General features: G+C 42.2%; 1 protein-coding gene across 5 annotated transcripts in view; it reads left to right on the top strand.

The window, feature by feature from the left end:
* SLC25A13 (solute carrier family 25 member 13) overlaps positions 1-23,754 on the top strand; it is a 100,955-nt gene that overhangs the window by 5,393 nt on the left and 71,808 nt on the right. For 4 of the 5 annotated variants that reach the window (XM_080582176.1, XM_080582178.1, XM_080582177.1 and 1 more), the window contains one exon: positions 19,961-20,014. In XM_080582176.1, the coding sequence (XP_080438302.1) occupies positions 19,961-20,014 (54 nt within the window). Of the gene's footprint in view, positions 1-18,503; positions 18,575-19,111; positions 19,215-19,960; positions 20,015-23,754 lie in introns of those variants that run through there. The other variant, XM_080582174.1, reaches the window with a different exon arrangement.

The following is a 23,754-nucleotide window of genomic DNA, read 5'->3' as shown; positions in this document are numbered from 1 at the left end:
CTCCTTCTCCCGTGCTCCTTTCCTCGTGCTAGCAGCAGGGTGGGATGTGTCTGGGAACAGGCCGAATTCACTCTTCTTGCCCTAGATGATGCCATTCTTCCTCCAGCAAAACGGTGGAGGAGAATTGCATTGCATGTGGATTTGATGGGCCCTCGGAAGGGAACAGGGGAGGGTGCTGAGTCCGCGAGGGGAGTGTGGCCCTTTACAGACAGGTGCCAGCCACCCAGCAAGGTCAACGAAATTGCGGGGGGAAGTGGCTGGTGAGTAAGGAGAGAAGAAGCTCTGTTTCCTGGAAGCATCACCGAGGCTGTGCGCTGTAGGCTGTAGGCTTAGTAGTGTCATGGCGCTTAATTGCATCGTGATCACTTCTTTGGACATAATAGTGCAGCGTGAGGTCTAAGTGGAAGTTCCCACTGCTGGTCTGTACGGGCCCAGCAGTGCTTGCTGTGTAAGTTGCCTTTTGGAGCTGTACATAAGCATGTACTTTCTTAAATTCTTCATGTAGCATGCATGATACTCTTTTTTCCACCTCCCCCCTCAGAAAAAAAGGTGTGTTATTATGCTGCTTAAGACTTTTTACTGTGCCTTGACTTCTTAAGGCACCAGAATTTGCCTGATAAAGGGACACTGAGTTTATGTGAGAGTCCTGGTAACTTCTTGCCTCTTCCAAGTGCAGAGTAGCACACGTGATGACTGTGACAGAAAGGAAGAAGGAAGCAGGTGACTTACCCTCCTTTCCCCTCCTCTCCACCATCCTTACGCATTTGGTTTCATTTGGTTTCTTTCACCGCACAGTTCTTTGCTCATGCCATTTACCCTTTTGGGGACAGCTTAATCCCACCAGGTGAGTTATGAGACCCACTGGCAAGAATAATCCCAACGAAGCAGCCGCCCAGGGAGTGACTCTTCTGGAAAAAGTGCAGGGAGCTCCCTTCTGCAGTGAGCGCTGGGGGAGCAGTTACCCTGAAAAGGAGCTTTATTTCTTTGTTCTTTTTTTGTCTTAGATGTGTTTGTCTGTTTTATGTACTCCTGTTTTTTCCCCTTTCCTTTATCAGAGCAAGATGGGGGCTGGTTTGTGGATTTGTGTCTTTAATAGGTTAAATGGGATCGCATATTGCACCTGCTGGGGGTTTTAACACGTTCTTGAAACTTGCTCTTTTCCTTTCTGGTGTCTCTCTCTAAGAGCAATTGCAGCGTAACCTCACTTCCAGGATAGCTCTGGGAAAGTGCTGCTGGACCCAGCAGTTATGTATACACCCTCACGTGCACCTCTTCCCTTGTGATAGCCACTGAAAAGTATTTTAAGTTATCTGGATCCTGTCACATCAGGAAATGAATTCCTCTTTCTATGCAGCTTTGTGTCCCAGCAAGTTAGAGACGCTCTTCAAGGTGTACTTCAAATGACACGTTAAAGGCATTCTTCCTGACCTTGTAATCTAGACACGCTTACATCCCTGAATGATAACAATGTGTCTTCTGACCAGCTTGTTTAGGCCAATATCTATTTTATTTATCTATGTTGTCCAAGGACTATGACAAGGAGGTATGTGATACTGTATTTCCTGGAAGATGGCATGAATGTGCTGCTTAATTTTAGCTTCAGTGTTGCTTTTGATCTGTGGAATTGCTGCTGCTTTGGCTATAGAACGGCTCGACAGTGCTGAATAGACCCTGTATGTTTGTGTGGCACCAGACCTAAGCTTGTGTAAGGCTTCTGGGCCCTTCTGCAATAATGCTGTTTTGCTTGAGCTGCTGCACAGCCTTCAGAAACGTAGCAGCCGATGTTTTATGGTGCTAGATAACTGTAGCTAGTAAGATGTAAGGTTGCATAATTTCTGGTGCATTCCCTTTCTGGAAAGTATCTGTATCTCAGGCATTTGTAGGGAGATAAAGAGGTCCTTATAAAAATACTCTATCTTCGATTGCTTTGGAATAAAGCAATTTCAACCGAAGCTTTGTTAAAACACTTAAAGGAACACTGCAAATGCATTTTTCATAACATTTTAAAATAATTTCATGCTATTTACCATACCTTAGAAACGTGCAATTGCAATTATATTCTTTACCAAAAATGTTACTCGGCCTGCACAAAACCCAGTGTGTTAAAGGATGAAATTGCTCATAGGGAGTGGGTTGTTGGCATTTTTCTTTTTCTCTAAAGAGAGAGGGGAAAAAAAAGAAACACTTGAGAGAATGGAGGTGTGCACACATGTACGCCAAACTACATACATTTAGAGAAGAAACAGAAGAAAGAGAGCTTGTCACAAGACTGAAAATGACAAATTCCTCTTTCTGGATACTTGTGAGGTGCCTAAGCTCGGCTGCTGGAGTCTTGCTTTTGATGTCCTGCAGCCTGAGGTGCTCTGTGAGAACTGCTCCCTTGCTGGCTCGCTCTTGAGGTCTCCCTGCAGCTCTGCCTTGCTCACGGGCTCACCTCTTGGTCCTGTGTAAAGCAGAGCCTGGAATTGAGGCAGGGAATGCCTTTTGGCCTTCTCTAGATCAAGACCTCCATGCCTAACTGTTAGCCATTTGGCTTTGGCAGGAGAATTAGGAAACCTATCAGAGGCATCCAGGACCAGGTATCAGCAGCAGCCAGCGTGCTGAGCAGTGGGCATCTCAGCTAGCCGGGAGGGGAATAACAAGATAAGGACGTCCTAGGAAGATCTTCAAGGAGCAAGCCTTGCATCTCTATTTCAGGCGTGGGTGCTTTGTAGTTAGCCACACGAGGACTGGGGTAGTAGGAGGGCAGGCCAGGACCCGCTCAGCTGCTGGCACTGGGGGCACCCGGCTGGGAGGGGAGGTTTGCATTCTCTGGTGCCACCAAGCTTCTGCATTTTGCATGCCTGACGCCTCGGCCTGCCACGCTTTCGGGGGGTGCTGTGCGTGGTGCTTGGCTCAGTTTTGGCAGCGCACGCGTGGTGTGCCCCGCGCATGGCTCCTGGCTGGAGCGGGGATCCGACATGTCCGCCCCTGCGCAGTCAGGGCTGCGGCCCTGCCGGCTCTGCACGCTGGTGGGGCTTTGGCAATCCTGAAATTCTTAAATAAATTCTTAAAACTGCATTTTGGCTCGTGGATGGACCGTGTTTTGCATCATGCTCTGACCGGTAGTGGAGTGTGCTAGCGGGTCTGGCCCTCAGAGGCTGAGCAAAGTGGATTTTGCAAATAGACAAACAAGCATTTCATTTGGGGAGAGAGCACTGAGGTGGGCAGGCTTCTGGCCAGACAGCCAAACCTTTCAAAAACATTGTAAAAATCATCTTAGTGTCGTCACTACCACACAGTTTAGGAGGTTGTCAGTTCATTTTTGGAGTCCTCAGCTGAGCTGGCCCAGGCCTCGGGGCCTGGTTCGTCGCCTGGCAGTGCCTCCGCTCTGATGCCGGGACTGAACCCGTGGTGGCAGCTCTGCCGGCAGGGAGGTGCCCCTTGGCTCGCTGAGATACCTGCATGCTTCCTGAACCTCCAGGCCACGGTGTTTTACAAGCCAGCCTAACCCTGAAGCTGCCATTCGCCTTGGATATTGTTACTAAGCGCTTAGGAGCACTACGTGGGTAATGTAATGGTGCCGCGGTGAATAACTGCCTTGGCACAAAGTAGGTACCTGTTTGCTTGGTTGGTTGGTGGTGTTTTTTGTTCAGTTTGCTTTAGGTCAGATCTGTTCCCTAATACAGCTCACAGTAAAACAGCACAGAGGGCAGTTTGGCTGGTGTAATGGCATCCCCGGATGGAGCTTCGAGCACAGAAACAGCTCCAGCTGGAGTCCTGCAAGCAGTTAGGTCTTGTATGTGTCTTGTATAACAGCCATAGGTCTATTTACTGCCTTGTTCTTTTTTATTTTATTTTTATTTTTTTTTTATGTTTTCCTCTGCTCAGTAGAGAAATGAGAAGGATTTTTTGTTTTGTTTTGTTACCAAAATTAGATCTGTCCTGTTCTCTGTGGATCAGGCAATTCATTTGTTGACAGCCCTTCCTGCTTGGCTCGTGATGAGGTAACTGTACAGGTGCCAGGGCTTTTTTTCCTTAGCGTGAGATGCACAGGGCAAGAACGTAGCCCTGGGGATGGAATGGTAAGTTCTGCATGGACAAAACTGAGGTTATCACAGGGCTAGTTGCTCAGCTCATGTCCCTAGCATTTAGCTGAATGCCAGTGGGCAACAATCAGACTTAATCTTTAGAAGAGCAAAAGTAAAAAAAATTGAACTGAAACACCAAGAAACTTTCCTCTTAAACATTTATATTAGATTATTCGGAAGTCTTTTGTCCTGTTTTCTCTCTGTAGCCCAGTAACTGCACTCACAGGAACATCTCTCAAAGGAAAATTTTGACGTGAATTTTCCACAGAAGCAAAAATAAAAAACAAGACTGCCCTTGTTGCATTTTTGTTTTTAAGGATGTCTCTCTGGTTGGCTTATTTATATATTCGAATGTGAACTGACTTTGCTGTGGAAGGAATAACTACTGCCTGTTAGGCAAGTTTACAGCTGCATTTCCCTTGATTAGCCTAGCAGGTTCCTACACATTTTTCTGACAATGCTGATCAGCTCTAGCTCAACACCGAGGGAAATACCACACAGAAGACAACTGCAGTCGTAGCCAGTAGGTATGAGGTGTGGTGAAATCCTAGCTCTCTTTTTTCTCCCTTTGGAAATGTGGGAGAATAGCCCAGCAGTGGGGATGATGAAATTGTGCACGTGATACAATAAACTCTGGTGTTTTTTGTTTTTTTTCCTTAGCTTGGTAGTTTTTGCAGTACTGATACACATTCGAATTGGTAGGCACCGTGGTCTTTTCTGAATTATCCATATTAAAATGTATAAAGGTCAAAATTAAAAATCTAGTTACAATGAGACTGGGTTTTAGGTTCCTGTTTGCCTTTATGGCCATGAACTCCATATACGCTTAGTCCCACTCCCTACCATCCCCATGTTAGCATAACTATTTGCTTTGTTCATCCCTTCCGCAGGAGACCCAGACTCAAAAACTTTGGACCAGGGCTGAAGGGAGAGGAGGTGTGTGTCCCTCTGGGAGTTTGTGCTGGGGGTTTTCACAGCCCTGTCCATGGTGTTTGGGGCTCTGAATCGTTAGGTTGGCAATATAAGCCTTTCTGCTTGTACCAGCTGATATTTACATAGGCATTGTTGCTAGCTGTTTCTTGGATTCTCTTTAGGTACTTTTATTTTCTTTCTGGTTTTGGCTGGTTTTAGATCTCCAGGTTTTGTTATTGTAGCTTTTATTTTTTTTAATCATATCATAGTTAGAAAACTTACCCGATCTGACTGTATCGTAATAAACAGTACGTCTGCAAGTTAGGATTGCTTTAGTTACTCTAAAATCTGATTCCATTCCCAAGTGGCACATTTTCTTTGTCCTCCACATCTCCAGTGTATGGGATTGAGGGGATTTCTGTCCCCACAGCCGCCTTTCTTGTGCCTGACAGCCTGCTCTCCTCATGAAGCAGTTGAGTTTACTGAATTTAGATGTAGGTTTTTGGGGGGATCTGAGACTTTTGGTTGCTTTTGCGCCAAAATGTTAGCTATGGAAGCTGAGAAGGTGAGACAATTTTGGTTCTCACCCAAGCTCTCAATCAAGTGTCGAAATAGCCTCTTGTTTTCAGTAGCTGTAGATTTTTGTATGAGCCTATCTCGTCTCCTAGACCTTTCCAAATTTTCAACATTCTTCCTGTTAATAGTCCAGGTGGCTTTGGTGGCAATGAACAGGACCGATAACCACCCTTGGAAGTGTTACTCCTTGCTCCACAAACGGTCCTTATGACAGGCTTGAAGACTTCTCAGCCATTTGAGTACTGTTTGAATTACTACTCTGGTTAAAACTAGGAGAAAATAGTGAGGAAAAAAGCAGCATCTTACTGCATAGTTTAGTTAATTCTGCTGTATTGTGGAGAGAAGCACCCAGAGATATGCCTGCCTTCATTCAGGCATGTGGGATCATCTGCTTTTTGAAGTGCGGTGCTTCACTGAGCGCAGATAAAGGCTGCACTGCTCCAGCCCCTCCGATCTAAATGTTAGCTCTCCGAGAAGTATCAGCAAAGCCGGTATCAGGTAAGCAGGGAGGCAAGCAGTTAATGCTACAGCACGAACTGAAGATGAGTCTTTGAAAAAGTGACCTTTTTATAGCACATTAGATGCTTTTTAACCAGTTTATCTCATTGTCTAAAAGGTGCAAGAACACAGGTAACTGACCTGCTGTGGGGTAGCTTTGGGTAAACCAGCAGCAATAATCCTAGAACTGTAGTTATCTCCACAGCTATTGGTAGGTCTTCCATTCGAAACAAAAATATTAAGAAGATACTTCTTAATAAGAAATTAATTTAAATAAATATATTTTTTCAATCTTCAGGTCTGGCTGTAAATCAGTCCATGTGAAAGTATTATACTCTCAAACTCTTAACATCTAGTTTAAATATATATATATATCATCAATACAAAAACTTCAAGGCTTTTAAAGGCTATTTTTGCAATTATGGGGACATACCAGAACAGTAATACGTGCGCTTTGTACAACCATGATTTTGATGTCCTTGATGATTAGGGCAATTGACGAATTGTGAAGAGCAGCCATCAGTCCAAAGCTAGAACACAGAAGAAGGTGCTGTGTGGCTGGATGACCATAGTTCCTCGCCAGCCTTATGAATAGGTAGCTGACTGGTTTTTCTTCCTCCTCCTTTGGAAGCATCTATATTAGTGTCCCGGTGTATTAAAGCATTGGCTGTTGAGATAAACAGCCACTGAGGAAGTTTAAAGCATAGTATCTCAGAGCAGTTGTGAAGCTGCGGAGGGAGGGAATGGGGTATCAAAGTCTGAATTTTTCTGATACAGCTGAACAAATTGATCTTAAATTGAAAAGTTTAGGAGAAGGATGAGAATAGGGATATGTTGTATTCGAATTCAATTTATTTCCCCAAATACAAATTATTCCCCCCCCCCCCCCCCGATTTCTGACACTGTAATCATGTTGACACTGCATAAGTTAAAACCCATAAGAAACTGATTAGCCGGAATTCAGATTTGTTGTGTAAAATTCTGTTGAATGCTGATTTTTCCAGCTCTGTGCTCAATTTTGTATTTATCTTTTCACGTAATTCAGTTTCTGCAGTTGAATGTTACCTGATCTTTATTCACTGAAGATTTTAAAACGTTCTTTCCTGGAACCGAGCTTCATTTCCATCTGAGAGAATAAGTTTAAACTTATCACAAAATAGAAGGTTCAAAAAAGGCTCCTTGGCAGGTTGCAGTCTTTTTTTAGTGGCGGCTTTGCAAGGAGACAAGGAGAGAACAACATCTAGCACGCTCTGTTCTTTTGTTTTTCTTTCTGACATTGCATACTGGGAAAAAATATCTATAGATTTGAGAATATGGAGTCATAGAAGGGCACACATTTTTCTACCTTCTTCCTGATAGTGTTTGCATACTGCCTGAAAGTGCACTTAGTCAACAGCGGAGGATGCTTTCACGAGGATGATCCTGAGCCAAATGCCAATCATCCCGCCAGTAGGAGGAAGAAATTGTAATTGTCTTCGTATTTAAGTTGCTGGGTTTTATCCCAACTTTTCTGAACTCTCTCAGCCAATAGAACCGTCAGGGCTTTTTTTTTTTGCTTTTTTTTTTTTTTCCAGTCAATGGATATTTAATTCTGGGAAGTTAGCAAATGTGCCCATTTAATCTAAGTAAAGCAGTAAAGTAGAATAATTCTTGTAAGGAATAAATTAGAGCAAATTATTCAGTGTTGGAGTAGCTTGAGCTGCATCTGACTGCATCTTTCATCAAAGACTGATAGCTTTGCAGTTAATCAAAATGCAGGTAACATCTCCAAAACATAAAAAGCCATCAGCAGGATCATGACACACAAATCCTGTGTCTGTGCAAGCAACCCTGGCTGGGAGGTCTGCGTTCAGATGTGTGCGTGGTGCAACATAGGCCTCCAAATCAGAGTGTGCGTATAAATACGTATAATGTGCGTGTGTATGCATAGCGCAGCCCTCTCAGGCCTCCTGCACTGAGAAAGGAGATCTTCTGCCTTACTATTTCTTTCTGCTTCTGCGTATTTGTGGCGTTTTTTTCTGCAGCCCTTTTCCACCAGCTAGCTGTGGCAGCTTCTTAGCCGAGTCCCTGGACTGGTGTGTGATGTTGCAGAGCAGGAGAGGGCCTAGGATTTGCCCGCTCTCGGCAGCGGGGCAGGAGGCTCCCTCCTGAAGGAGCTAATTGAGGTACGTTGTGCAGGAGCAGCCGAGCGTTATCAGCTGTCCCTTGCTCCGTGACTTTTCCTGTCGCATCCATCCATCGCACGACCTGTTACCTAGGTCTAATTTGGGGATAGAAGAAAATAGGTCTGAAAATTAACATTACCGAGCAAACAGCGGGCCATTTGTTATTATAGTCATCTTTCTGTGCCTTGGAAACATGACCCGTTTCTACTCTTCCCCGAATCCCTGGCTACTAAAACCTCTTGGTCACATGCTCTGTGATTGTAAGGCTTTATCATGTTTGACAACTCCTGCTTGATGGAACATCATTGATTTAACAGATCTTTGGCAGAAGAAACCTTTAAGCAAGGCACCGAGTATGAAAAGCCATTAGAAAAAAAAGCAGTATGTAAAAATACCGTGTCTGGCTGATTCCTGCTCTCAGCCCATTGTGCAGGCTGAATCTGACTAGAGAAATCTTCACGTGTTTAGGGGAAGAAATTTTTGAATAATTTCACATTTCCATTAAAATAGTTTTTGTCACTGACATCAAGTCAGCCTTCCTCCTCCCTGTCACTTCACCTGTCTAACGCTGCTTGCCATTGTGTGTCAGTCTAACTGGAAACTACTTTGTAAAGATCATGAATTAGTCCCATGTTGATGCTGTTCAAAAGGAAGAAAAACATGGCAACAACAAACTTTCCGCAGTTGCTTTTAACTCCATTCACATGCCTGAATCACTTGATCTGCATCTTTTCTTTCAAGATTGACTGGTGTGAAGCAGCGGATGTGGTCCTTCCTGCTCTCTGAGGCTGTACTGCAGAAGTTTCGGACTTCTCCTTTCCTCTCACAGAAAAGAAAATGAGACTAACCCTAACCTCTTGCAGCCGGCTTTCGATGCTCCATTACCTGCAACCTGTAGATTCGGTATTCCGGTTATGAGTAACCCAAGCCAGAATACATAACTCTGAAGTGTGTAACCATTCAACTCAAATACTGTATAATTAACGCAGCAAGTAACGGTTCCTTATTTTATATGCCGTTGACAAGGATGGTAAACCAGCTTTTTCCCTTTTTCTTGCGGATGTGTGGGGAGGGAAGGAGGAGAAGAGGGAAATGAACTTTTGAAAAATGATGGAAACATCTTAGCCTAGTATGTAGAACAAGACTTTCAAATGCATTATTTTCTTTTTTAGACAGTTTTATACGCAATCGGTGTCTACGGTTCTTGTATGGCTTAGAAAGCACGGGGGTACTTTGTGCTGCGTGTGACCCAGTTTGTTTAAATAAAGTTATATTCTGACGAACAAAGGATCCTATAATAAAAACTAGTGTAAGGTCTCCTGGCTGTTCTGTTCACTGTTTGAAGGCTTCCTGGGCTGGCACAGTTTGTGAAAGCCGCGAGGAGTAGCCGCAGTTTGATCGCCTGGTGTTTTCATGAGGCAGAGCACCAGATTTTGCATTTCTAAGGCCTGGATCAACTGGCCAGAAAGGTTATCTGGGAGTTTTACTGTGTTTACGTCAGTCGGTGGTAGAAGGGAACCGCATCGTTGGCCGATACCAGCAGCATATTGTGGGATGGTAGACGCTGCTATCATGTCAGGGTCCTGAGGCCAGCGAGGCCAAGGAGCGAAACAGATCAACTCCTGGGTACTGAGACGTGGAAGCAATAGTGCTGGAATTTCTCTCCTGTCTTGCGTTCTCTTCCATGTTTCATTTTGTATTTTTAGATTTTAGTTTAACTGCAACATTCCCAAAGAAAAAGGAAATCGTTTCAGATTCCAATCAGAATGATTTAATTCGTTTTTTCTCTCTGCTAAAGATGCCTATTTGAAAGTAATTTCAGGATTTTTTTTTTGTTTTTATTTTGTTTCCTGTCTTTAAATCAGAGTACTCGGTTTGACATCATCATGATTTCCACAGCAACCAAATGATCTCATAAAAATACTGTGATGTGACAATGCAGCACAAGTAAATGTAATGTTTTAATGAAACAGCTGTGGCTTTATGCAAATATATGTAATAACACAGACTCACTGAGGAGAAGCCAAATCATGCAAGCTAAAATCAGAATTGATTCTAATTAAAATGTATTAAAATGCTGGAAATGTTTCCCCAGTTTCTTAAGGAGAGATGGGAGGTTTTGAATTGTTGTTGTCAGGTATCTTACAACTGTTGCAAATTTTGTAAAGTTATTGCGAACTCTTTAATAATTTTGGCCACGTTGCTGCAAGTCACCAATGGATCAACCTTTGGTAATACAATATCTGCCTTACATGACTGATTTAGATCTTTTGATATTCACACATGAGCCTGAAAATTATTTCCAAGTACACTTTTTGCTAGCTGGAGCCCTCTGTGCAGGCCCTTATCAAGAAGGAAGGTCACGTTCCCACAGTAGCCTGTGGCAGCCGTGTAATCTGCCAATATTTAAGCAGCAACAATTTGGTTATTGTTAATACTGAAGATGATAGTTGTAAAAGAAAGTGTTAAAATTCCTTTACTTTGTAATTGTCTTCAGGGGGGTGATGGAATAGTTTGAAACCCATGTGGTGGGATTTGGACAAACTGGACAGCAGTGCTTGCAGGAAGAAAGTATGTCTGCACGCTCATATTTAATATGAGTACTTTGAGATTGCAGGTGAAAATCTGTAAGGGGTGTTGTGACTGAAAAGCCCAGATTTGCCATGGTCAGAGGCTGACCAGCATGTTCAGCCTGGAGGGCAGGTAATTGCTGTCATTCTTCCCGCTGTCACAGAGCACAGGCATGCCCGCCATGGCCCAGTGCTCCACTGAGCGGAGCGCTGTCCAGGTAAAAAGGAGAGGGGGGATAAAAAGGCTCTATGCTTTTTTTTTTTTTTTTCTTTTCCCTTCTCATATTTCGGTAGCACAGTGTTACTATTTGCCCAAGTACTTGCTGGAATGCTGCTGCTTTTTTGGTTAGCTATGAGGAAAGGTTCCTGACTACAGGACTGAAGATTTTCTTTGAGTCCCATCATTTATAGCCTTCCAGAGGTTTGCTTGGTGAGTGTGATGCTGTCTGTTTCCATTATGCAGTTGTCTTTTGTTCTTTTAAAGATTGTAGAACTGGATCCATGCACACATAGGGATTCATGTCCACTCCCACACCCTTCCCAGTTCTCTGAGCTACTGAGGTGTAGCATTTTGAATAGAGTTGAATAGATGGATGTGGTTATAAATAGGAGCTTGGAAAGTGAACTTCTGTGTTCAAAGAAGAAAACACAACACTGAAACAAAATACATTTACCTGTCAGTTATTCCTGCATAATTCCTGTCACACAATTATTAGTCAAGACATGAAATGTATAGGAACTTTTCTCCAGCTCATCGCCTCTTTCATGTACTCACGAGTGTGAAGTCACAAATAACAGCAGCTACTCTCACAATACCTTCAGCTTGACCTTTCCGTAAGTATATAGCCACATCCATATAATGCTTTCTTATTTCTTTATAATCACAGAATTACGAGTTACCTAAAAGCAGAGCATTTTGTGTTGATACCCCTCTATGGCGCTGCTGTCCACTGCAGGTTTGTTTTCTTCAGAGAGCAGCAGGTTCTCATTTGGTGCTGTAAAACAGTTCTGCCAACTCGCAGAGACCTTGTATCACAGTGTAACCTCTGCAACACTGACAGTCGTGAGAGAAAAGCCAGGCGAAACCTTTTGTAACACTGTTCGGGATGTCTGTGGCTGCCTTTGTTCTCTGGCAAAACATAGAGCGCCAGGTAAAATTCATGTTGCCCTAACAGTCTGCCACTTCTCCTTGTTGAGTTTTGAGTGATACGGGTGTCTGTTTTTCTGCTGCTTCCAGGAACTCGTTTTGGTCCTGCTGTTACACTGGAGAATTTTGCTACCCTTTTTGTCTTTGCCTCTTTTCCTGCTCAACATAAGCCCATAAGCCTGAGCTTTAGCTCTAGAAAGCGAATTGCTAGCGCTGGGATAACTGCTTTTGGGAGCAGAACGTGAGGGTGATGTCGTCCTGAGCTCATGGTCGATGCACTGGTTGTGCAACAGCACTGTTGTCAGTCAACAAGCCCTGGGAGAACCAAAAGGTAAAGTCTATGAACTGGACCGAGGGAGCTGCCAAAGACATGTTAGCAGGCTGATATTTGTCATGCTTAGGTGTGCCTCCAGTTCTGAAAGGTGTAAGGAAGCAAAAGGGAGAGCAAAGTCACAGTATTAGCATCCATCTAATTCATTCACATGTGGTGAGCAGGAGAGGGGGATTTTTGAAAAATGCACGAGTTGATGAAAAGGCCATTTGACCATTATCATTTGGAAACAAACTGGTTGTTTTTATTGAAGAACCCCTGATATATCTCATGTGCAATTACTGCATTTGTTCAAGTGAGCGGTGATCTCTAGTTTAAGAGTCAGTGAGAAATGTTAATAGTACGTAATGCCATAATAAAACAGCTTGCTTGTGGATCTTTGGATCGCAATACTGAAGATCATCCCAGTAAAAATGTGTTGTAGAAGAGGTGTGAGACAATTCGGAATACTGCTTTGAGGAAGAAGATGGACTGATGAGCACTTTATGGTAGGTGGAGAAAGTGATGGAAGAGCTGACCTTTCTCTCCTAGCAACATGAAAAGCTGAAGAGAGATTTCATTTTTTCACAGAGTTGTTTCCAGCTTCAGTTTCTCACTGTAGTATAGCACTTCACATTGTATCATAGGAATTACAGCAATTGCTTCTTTGTCCTAGTCCAAAGGCTGACTACCAACTAATAGTCCGGTTTGTTCCTAACTGTATCTTCTAGGATGTGCTTAAATTTTGAAATGGATAGTACTGGTTGCATTGTGATGCTTTTCCCTTTTGCTAAACATTTTTGCAGAGTGATGATTGTGCCTAGCTATTTTTACCTTAATATTGGGCCAGCTGTATGGTCCTTCTGTTTTTCAGGCCTTTAATTTAAGAAACCTGCAGAAGTACAGTCTTGAATGCCTTTTAACAAAGAAATAGTTAGCTGTTCTTTGAAATTCTTGTACTAATTTTCTGTAAGATACTTACTACTCCCACCTTTGTTTCTGCACTTATTTGGAAGCATTTGAGGAACTGGACAAGTTACGTATTTGCAAGGTGACGAGCATTTTCCTGGGTGCATGTTCACTGTATGTTGGTCCCCTGATCGGTTTGTATATAAAAACACTATCATTTATTGGGAATGTCCTTGTGCAAGAACCAGCTTACAAACAAGCCAGCTGCAGTTGCTTTGGGACTTTGAAGGTAGGATCAAAGGTAGCGGGTAATTGCCCAATAAAGTAGATCTGCTAGCTTTGATGCACTTGGGGAAGTGAGGCTTCCACTTACCCTGGTGCTGAAGCTGGACTGGGAATTGTCCAGAGATTTGTAATTGTGACAGATTGAAGATGGATAAGAATAGTTTGGCTTGAGATTTGCTGTCTCTATCAGCTAGCATTGTTTTTTCTCCTTCAGCACGGTGGGAGGTAGGCTCAGCACAACTCTCCAGTTTCAGGAGTTTAGTCGGTAGCTTTGCATACCAGATCAGCCTGTAGAATCCAAGAAGACTTTGTTGATTAGTGTTAACAATTCTTTTTCTTAGCTTGATGACCCACCTTAGGTATTACTAGACAAAGGAATACAGTAACTGCTACTTGGATTGGTAAGCCTACACTTCTGCAGAATATAACTGTAAGCCCAGTATGTTCAACTCTTGAGGACGAAAGCTGTTTTTAGAAAATATTTTTTTTTGTCTCAAGGCTGACCATGTTCTCACCGATCAGACTGAATGTAATAGGACTACCTGCTTAGTACTTATCAACTTCTCTGACTTTACTTCTTACCCTAACCCTTGGACAGGTATACCAAGTGCTATCTGATTGTATTTTCCTAGGAGAGAGATGCAGCGTACTGTGAAGGAGGTCTGGCGAGAGGGTTGCTTTGATCCAGCATGCTGTGCCAGCTCTCTTTGCGGTTGTCTGGTTCCCTGCTCAGTGAGTTGGTCCACATCTTGCCTGCAGACTTCCCCGTACTGCTGAATTCTGCACAGATGGCTTTCCATTTCAGATCGCAGTCAAGTCCTTTTGCTTGGAGTCTGTGCAGAAAGAATGACAGTGCTTTTATTGAGGTGAGAATAGGCAGAAACATGTTGGGCTAATGGAAAATGATGACTGGGGAAGCTGAAATAAGAAACAGTGCCCTGACAGATGTTGGTGCAGAACACTGCTTACGATGCTGTGTGTGATGAGGGAGAGTGACCAAAAAGAGTTGCTAGGTTAGAAGAGTTTTTGTGTGTGTTTGTGTTAACATTAGTGGAAATGTGGAAGAAGAATGTTTCTCATCTATGTAAGCAAGTCAGATGTACCAAGATTAAAACTTGGGTGTTGTTTCAGCATAATACTTACACAGTATTAAGAGACTTCTAGTGTGAATTCAGACTTGGCAAGTAGCTGCATTTTACCTGGTTTCTGATATTCCAGTCATTCATTTAAACAAGAATGTAAGGTCAAACCCTGGCTTGATCTCCTTTGGAGCTGCACATTTTGAGTGTATATGCGCACTTTTAGCCAGAAGGAAAGGTTATGATGATCTAATCTGACCTCTTACGTAAACTGGGCCACATGTGTTTAAGTCTTACAGGTGGACTCAATAACTTGTGAGGAAACTGAAGAATATCTCTGGAAGACATGAGGTTTCAATCTTGGCTTGAGGACTTTTAGTGGTGCAGAGCACATCGTGTTCTGCAGTCCTGTTTAAGAATGGAAGTACTTTAAAAAAAGTACTCCTAATTTCAACACGATGCTACCAGCGTCTGTGATCATTTCTTAGGCCTTTCAGCAAACATCTCTCAGTACGTGCTTGTAGATAGCGTGCTCTAGAATTAATTAAACTGAGCTCGGCAGTGAGGCGGCCCTGCCACAACTCCAGTTCTGTGCTTGAAGAAGAGCTGCTCGCCAGCCTCTTACCTGCTTGGAGTCAGGAGCTTTTAAGGACAACGAGGTAGAGAGGAGCATCTTCACCTTCGTCAACTTTCTCCTTCCCACCCAAGCTGTGTTGAAGTTAAACTGTGAGGAAGAAAGCTGTTTCTCTCTTAATCTTTGATTGGGACTTCCTGTTGCTGGGACTTGCTGTAATACTGTAGCAAATCCCAGTTCTTGGATCCCTATCACTTTTCTGCTTTTCTACACTTCTCTGCATCCAAATGGTGTCTGCTAAAGTGATCTTTTTACAATGATGATGATAAGTTCAGATGTTTTCATATTTACCATTGGGATAATGCTATATTGGCATTATAAATTCTAATTTTCGTGTCCTTTTTCTTGTTGCCAATGTTATTCTTCTTTCCTGAGTGAAGCACAGTCCTTTTGTACCTTTTGATATCACATACCATTTGACAACTTGTTCCTTAACTTGTTCCTTCTGTCTTATGTATGGCAAATATATCAATAGAGTTGACTGGAAACTTAATATAGTTTTACTTGATTTTGGGTTCTGTTTTCTTGCATTGTTTTTACAGTTACATATTTGTGGAAAGAATCTGTTTTCATTTGTTGTTGAGGGTGGAAGGGAGTCTGAAAAAGTATGTCAATGTAAATCGAGCATAAGTCAACAAGGAGAAAAGGTCTCCACTGGAGAAAATTGAGTGCACCCTCAGCAAGTTTGCCGGTGGCACCAAGCTGTGTGGTGCAGTTGAGACACTGGAGGGAAGGGATCACATGCAGAGGGATCTGGACAGGCTTGAGAAGCGGGCCTGTGCGCACCTCATGAGGTTCAACAAGGCCAAGTGCAAGGTCCTGCGCCTGGGCCAGGGCAATCCCAAACACAAACACAGGCTGGGTGGAGAACGGGTTGAGAGCAGCCCTGAGAAGGACCTGGGGGTGTTGGTAGATGAAAAGCTCAATGTGAGCCAGCAACACGTGCTTGCAGCCCCGAAAACCAACTGTATCCTGGGCCGCATCAAAAGCAGCGTGGGCAGCAGGGCGAGGGAGGGGATTCTGCCCCTCTGCTCTGCTCTCGTGAGACCCCACCTGGAGCCCTGCGTTCTGCTCTGGGGCCCCCAGCACAGGAAGGGCATGGACCTATTAGAACAAGTCCAGAGGAGGGCCACAAGGACACTCAGAGGCTGGAGCACCTCTCCTGTGAAGACAGGCTGAGGGAGCTGGGGTTGTTCAGCCTGGAGAACAGAAGGCTCTGGGGAGACCTCACAGCGGCTTTCCAGTACCTATAAGGGGGCCTACAGGAAAGCTGGGGAGGGACTCTGTGTCAGGGGGTGTAGTGATAGGACAAGGAGTAATGGTTTTAAACTAAAAGAGGGGAGCTTTAGATTAGATGTTAGGAGGAAGTTCTCCACAATGAGCGTGGTGAGGCGCTGGCACAGGCTGCCCAGAGAAGCTGTGGATGCCCCATCCCTGGAGATGTTCAAGGCCAGGCTGGATGGGGCTTTGGGCAACCTGGTCTGGTGGGAGGTGTCCCTGCCCATGGCAGGGGGTTGGAGCTGGGTGATCTTTAAGGTCCCTTCCAACCCAAACCATTCTGTGATTCTATGAAAATGGGCTGAAATTAAGATCCATGTGGAATAAGTCCAAGAATACGAACAGCTCCAGCATGCGAATCAACCTGTGTGTTGCTGTCCCTCATTTAAAGAGCTTTCCCTTTCGCTGTGCTCCCTGTGTCTCCCTTTGCTGAACAGTATTGCAAATGGAAGAGCTTAGGCATTTTTAGTTCTGTTCTTATACTGTGTGTGGTATGCAGTGCTGGCTGGTTTTTCTTACCTGTCATGTATCCACCTTAGGAATGAAAATCCCTGTTGATGTTTTCTGTACGTTAGCCCAGTCTCTTCTGTAGCATGTCCTGACTTTGCTATAATTTCTGTATGCTGTGCTGTCTTTTTTTTTTTTTTTAAATAAATGTTGGTTGTTGGAAAGCTTTCTTCACTAAACCTTACATAATAAAAAGTATTTTTTTTTCTCAAGTGATAATGTCTGTTACAAAACATCTTTTTGTGAAGAGCAACAACAAACCTTATTTCCCTCAGGCCTGTTCTATCAAATGCCTCCTCACACAATTAAAGAGATGTCACGTCTATCAGCTCCTAGCTGGTTTTATCCCAGGCTGGATTTGGCTTTACGGTGAGAAAACAGAGTAAAATAGATACCTTCTTCCAGTAACAAAACATGTCATGTAAGACCAGCTGTGTGAATTATGAAACATCACCTGAAGGAGAAGCAGCTTGTGCCTGTGGGGCAGTGCTGCTCAGCTCGCTGCTGGCTCGCGGTGCTCCTGAGCTCTCCTTCAGCTGCTTGCAGAACCGGGAGCAGTTTTCAGAGTGGTCCTGAAAGCAGCGCTTTGACCTTGTCCAGAAGGGAAATCTGCTAGCAGTGTCCGGCATCGGGATCAGTTCTTGTGTCTGTGCGTGCAGCCTGAGCTTAGCCCGCAGCAGAGTGTGGATGGAAGGCTGAATTCAGTATTTCTCTGAGCACTGGTAGAGCTGCATTGGCATCAGCCTTTCTGAGCTGGGACATAATGTCATGGAGGATCTTTTCCTTGCTAGGGATCACATAGACCTTTCAAAGCAGCAGTTTGGTGGGTGATGCACTAACAAACCCGTTATGGAGTGGTAGCCATCCCATTCCTCGCCTGTTTCCCAGGAAATAGGAAAATGTGGAAATAGGTTGTGGGAAGTGCAGGGAAGCCACGGTCTGCAGCCACCACTTGGGCCTCTGTGCATTCACTGATCTGACCGCCTTCAGCCTCTCTTTTAGTACATGCTTTCAAAGAAACTTGCTGTTAACAAAATATATATATATATAACCAAAAGGGGGCTGAAAAATGGCAGATGGACCGTAAGCATGTTTTTTGTCTCAAGTTTCCCCAGGTTTTTGATATAAGTGAAATCAAAAGAAAGATTAGTGAAAGTACAATTATCAGCATGTACCCTTTTCCTTTGTTCTTCTCATCCCTGTGGTCTTCTCATCCCTGGTTTCTTTATGTTTAGATTTCTGGGACAGTGTAAAACTTTAAGGTGGATGAAATGTGATCCTGATAGTATTTTTAATAGGTATAGATGTTCAAGGTATCTTTTGTTTACCCATGTAGAGGTAAGATTCAGTGCTGCAGCAGTATAGAAATGTTGTGTTTTTTTTTTTCCCTCCAAAGAGCTCCCAATACCTCTAGAGTGCTGGATTTTTGCAAATGGGGTTAAAGTAAATGTCTGCTTATTACACACTGAGTATATTTAGAACAGCTTGTACTGTAGAAAATACACATTTTTAGTTTCCCAGCTTCACAATTATACTTTGATTTTTTGCAACTGCCTCCACACAGATTTCTGTGCAAATGCAGAATCAGAACTCCAGCTATGGATTTTGTCAGTCAAGTCCTGGTATAACTTCAGGTGTGATTTTTCTTTCTTTCTTTCTTTCTTTTAAAGTATATATAAGAATCCCTTTTCATATAGTTTTCTTAAAATATTCCATGTTATTTTGGTATTTTTTCTGGCTTTTGTTTTTTAGTTTTTCAAAGACCCATTTAGGGTGAGGAAAACCATAGTAAAGATCCCTCAATAATTCTGTGGGTGAGGATATAATCCTGCTGTACAGACTTTTATTTTCCCTTTCTGTCGTTTGCATCAGTAGCCTAGTATGGAAGTGCACTTGCAGTCTAGCTTGTACATCCACATTTACAGTTTACTTTTGCTTTGGAAAGCCCAGAAAGTAGGTAGACATGTTTTATTGATAAACCTTTTGATGTTTAATTGTTAGGTGAGGATGAGATTTTGTGTCTCGCCCTTTGGCTCTTTGTTCCTCGCTAAAGATGTTTTGATAAGTTTTCTGAAAATCCAGGTATGCTTACACAGTAATTTTTTTGGATTAGAAATAGATTGATGTGCTGAGTTGACTGTCAGATGATGGTTTTTATGTTGGCAAGCAAGGTTTTATCAAGTTATCTTGAAGAAAGAATGGGAAACTCTATAGCAGGCACAGACTGAAGGGATGAATCCACTTACTGCCCAAAACCAGCAAATGGATGGCATGGTATGTACATGAAGAAAATAAGACTGTTGGGCTTACTGCGTAGTACATATACAATATTCTTTAATTGATTGTTTTGGGAAGACAAACACAAAAAGCACACACACCAGCAAAACCTTTCTAATTATTTTGTGTTTTAGTTGTAAGTGACTGGTTGTCTGATCTGCAGAAAATCTAGACACAGTGCTTTCTGACTTTCAAAAATGTCTACACTGTAAGTTTAAATAATTTAAAAGGTTGGAAGTAGGAGGTAGGTGTACCAATAAAACAAGTAATTACATTGGAATTCAGTCTTTTAGGGAGCTGCTTTCCTGGACAGGTTAGTAAGCCTGAGTATTTTATTCTTGCCATCTGTCAGCTGGGGGCTGCATGTGGTACTCTGAAGTTCTTAGATGAAGGATGCTGGAAGTGTAAGAAGCTATATGGTAAAGATGGTATAATGCTGAATTTCAGCTGGGAGGGATGTTGAAAAGATTTGATGCTTGGATATCTGTATGACTTACTAACATGTGCTTGTTTAAGAATTGCAGAGCTGCAGAAGGGAAGCAGCTACAACAAAAATTTTGAATAAATTAGCATAACTGTGAAATTAGTAAAATAAATATGACCGGCTAAAGCAGTAGCTAATTTATCTAAGGTGAAAATTTATTTTCATCACTTATTCTGTTGTTTGAATTCTTTCTTTTAAATGACACTTTGACATCTTTTCTATAAATTACGGATATTAATATAATTGTATTTACTTGTAGGTGGCTCTAACCAAGAGAGCTGATCCAGCTGAGTTGAAAACAATATTTTTGAAGGTATGTATAAAGTAAATATTTTACTCTTTCTGCTTAAATTTTTCATATCTTTTGCTCCTTTATTGCCGCATACAACTCTTGATAGTTTTTCCAACCATTAATCATTCACTGTATTATTACCATGTTAGACTTAAATACCATTATCAGAATTGAACAATGCTCACCAAGAAGTCAGATACATTCCTGAGTGATTATTGTATTGACTCAGAAGAAGTATTACTATCTTAGAGAAAAAAACGCATTGTTCAGAGAATGGGGTGGGAGTTTCAGTATTGTTCCTACATGTGGTAAAATGTTAGTGTAGACACCTTGCTGTTAGACCATTTGGTAAATTTTCTTCTCCCATCCTTGCTGTCTTCCCTCAGTCAGGGTTATTCCTGCTTCTCTAGTCTGTAGAAGTATTGGGAAGATCACCTTTTGAAGTGGCGGCCCTATTTATTTGTTAACTAAAATCCCTTTGTGTTGACCTGCTATAGACGTATGCAAGTGATTAAATGTCGTGTCCTTGCCTTGTCTACTTGGAGAAGTGTGCTATAAGGTTTTACTGGAATAAGGCATTCTTTGACCCATTTCCTAAATTTAAAGAAATATTCCTAACCCTACAAAGATTTATTAGTACAGTGCCAAAAATAGTTTAGTACTCTGATATGAAGAAAAATACAGAAGTTGGGGTAAGAATACGTACGTGAGGTAAGTGCCACAGTGCTGCAGAGAGCTCTTGTATCTGATTTTATTTTTTATTTTTTTATGAAAGGGTTAAGTGCCTGAGAGAGCTAATACCTGTCTGAGTTCTACCCTCCTCCTTCCATCTCTCCAGTGTCATACTTCAGTCTCCCTGCACTTCTTGGCATGTTTTCCATTGGCCCTTGTGATCTATTATTAACAGTATGTGTAGGTGTCACTATGTATATTGTCAGTATTTATAGTTTTATCATATACTATCAGTATTTATAGCTCTGAAATTAGATTTGCAGTTGGGAAAGCTGAGATTTAACTTATTAAGCCCTGGAACTGCTATCTGTCAGGAGACTCAAAAGACTGTTGAAAAAGAATGGGATTTTCATAGGTCAGTACTGGAAAAGCAAGACCAAGGCATATAAAAGGCAGACGGGGTAGACTCAAGAAGATGGCAGCATTGAGGAAGGGGATTAACGTGGCAGAGAGAAGACCGGTCCCTCCTGGAATGTGAGGAGTTTGGCAGAGGGTTAGCACACTAACTGCCACCTCTAGCTCCTCGTCTTTCTAGTTTTCTCTGAAAAGTAGGGGTCTCAGTGAGTACAGTCATAAAGTATGCAGTTTGTTCAGCACAGTACAGAAATTGTCATGCTGTTCACTGAGAAGGAAGGACGAGTGAGTGAGGTATGTTGGTTTGTGCTCTACATGTAAGCTACGGCCAGAGTATTAATTAAGCTGCTTCAGATGAGTGGTGAGGCCAATACAGTTGCTTCTCCAGAGTGTGGGATCTTCACTTATAAAATAACTTGACAGCCATTTTTCTACTTCAATTAAGAGTTAGAAAATAAGATTTCCAGATAGGAAGTGTGCCCACTGTGTAGAAATAAAGATGAGGCTAGCAGTTTCAATACAGTTGATTACAATAAACTTCTAGTATTTGAAATATATCAAAATCCCAATAAAATGTTTGCAAATCTTACTTAAAATGGGGTTGAACTGGTTAATACTTGAGTATCTAAAATGTATGGAAATAAGTTACCAAAAAGCCATTAAGTACTATTGTATAATATAAAATTCTCTGTGGGTATAATTGCCAAAGTGAGGAAAAATACAATTGTAAAGAACCATTTTTTTAATGTCTCTCCTCCAAAACCAATAGAATTGATGTTTTTTTCTCTTTTTGTTATGATAATTTCCAAGAGTAAGCTTACTTTTTCAAAGTCTTCTACCATAACCCCTAAGAGATTAGATTTTAGTGAAAGTGATCAAGCTGACATTTTCCAAGGTCATTTTCTATATGTAGTATAGAGAACGTGATTGGATTTCAAATACACTTGAGTAAATCACAATGACAAGAAACAGGGGGACACTGAAACCTTGTGCTGTTTTCTGTTATTGAGTGCCCTAGCAGGGGGTTAGCCTGGAAGAAAAAAATGAAATATAGAAGCGTAGACTGTCTGACTTATTTGATTTGTTTCTCAATAGCAGCTGTGTTAAAAGTTTTTGAAGCTGGGTTTCTGAAAGATTCTGTCTTCCTGCAAATGATTACATTGAAATCAATTGATCTGCTAGTTCTTGTAAAAGTATACAATTGAAAATTCCTTACAGTGTATCAGCTAGAAAGCTTGTCTGGTGAACAGTGTCTATTGAAACGTGTATCCCTAAATGCTAACCAATATAGAGATGCCAAAGCAAGTTACGTATTGTTTGGGCTTGCTTCTCTGAAGCCTTGATCCTTGGAGATATTGCCGTACCTGAAGACTGTATTTATATAGCACTAGAAGAAAATAATCTACTTACTGTTACACTCTGGCATCCCTCTGAGAGTTATATGCCTACTGCAGGTATAACGGCACTCGGCAGGCACCAGCGTGGCTCTGTGAAATGAAAACTGGCAGTTTCCTTCCCTTAGCAGAGGCACAGCGATGTAAAACAAAACACATGGCTTTGAAGTACGCTACAAAATATCAATAGGCAACTAATTTATTTATTACTTTGGTGTGCATAATGCTCTGTGGGGAGCTTCAAAAATGGTTTATTATCCTACCTTAAAAATGCTAGAGGAATTAACAAGTTACTTTGCTGTTTTCAGTGCTTGTTTGTTATCCTGGGATGGACCTTTCCCTTGAAGCTAACAAACAGTTCTGCTAATGTTTTTAGATTACGTTATCCTTCTTCTTCTGTCTTAGTTGTTGTCCTTATTTTTTTCCCTTCCTTCAAAAAATATTTAGGGTTGATTTCAAGTTTGCTTTTCTGCAGAAGGTGAGAGCTTTAAAATTTGAGGGAAGGCTGAGGAATCATGGTAAGAGTGGTACAAAAGGCAATTTTATTTGTGCATTATCTTCAGAGTATTTTAATATAAGCGAAAAGGAGTATGTAACTTGTTACTGGAGGCCTCCCTTGGGAGCAAATACTCTTGGATATATTGAACACTGTATCTGGAGTAGTATGCCAGTACCTGGTATCGGATACTGTGCCACTGCCAGCAGTGTTCCCTCTTCTTATTTGTGCATTGTGCTAAACTGCCATTTCCAAGTTCTTGTTTTCTCTTACATTTTTCTGCAAATCGCTTTTCTTTGACCTACTTTCTTTCAGCAGTTCAACCAAGGAGGAGTAGCTGTAGGTTTTCCTTTATTTAGGGACTAGCGGCAGCTGAATTTGGTGTGCTGGAGTTGCTCCAAAACAGCACCCCCAGGTGGACACTCTTGTGGGATCATTTACTCCACTAGCACAGCAAAGTCATTTCTCAGGCGTAAGCCCACCTTTTCATGCCAAAATAGAATGGCTACACGAAGGAGTCGTTTCAGATGAGTAAAATATGGTGGAATATCCCATAGTTGTTGCAGTTTCAGTGGACCTGAAGTGCCATATGCATGTTTGCAAATGCATGTGTGTTTCTTGTTCTACTTCAAAAAACCCACCAGTAACAACAAAATCAATCCATACTGGAGTGTTAACTGTTTCTAGACTAAACATGGTGAAATTGTTGAGACAATAAACAAATAATGTAGCTGCCACTCTCCTGGCTGGGAAGCAAAGCCTTTGGCTGTTTTAGTATTCCCCAC

The sequence above is a fragment of the Anser brachyrhynchus genome (genome assembly GCF_964034855.1).
Source record: "Anser brachyrhynchus genome assembly, chromosome: 2".
NCBI lineage: Eukaryota > Metazoa > Chordata > Aves > Anseriformes > Anatidae > Anser > Anser brachyrhynchus.
This window is presented reverse-complemented; position numbering and strand designations above follow the sequence as displayed.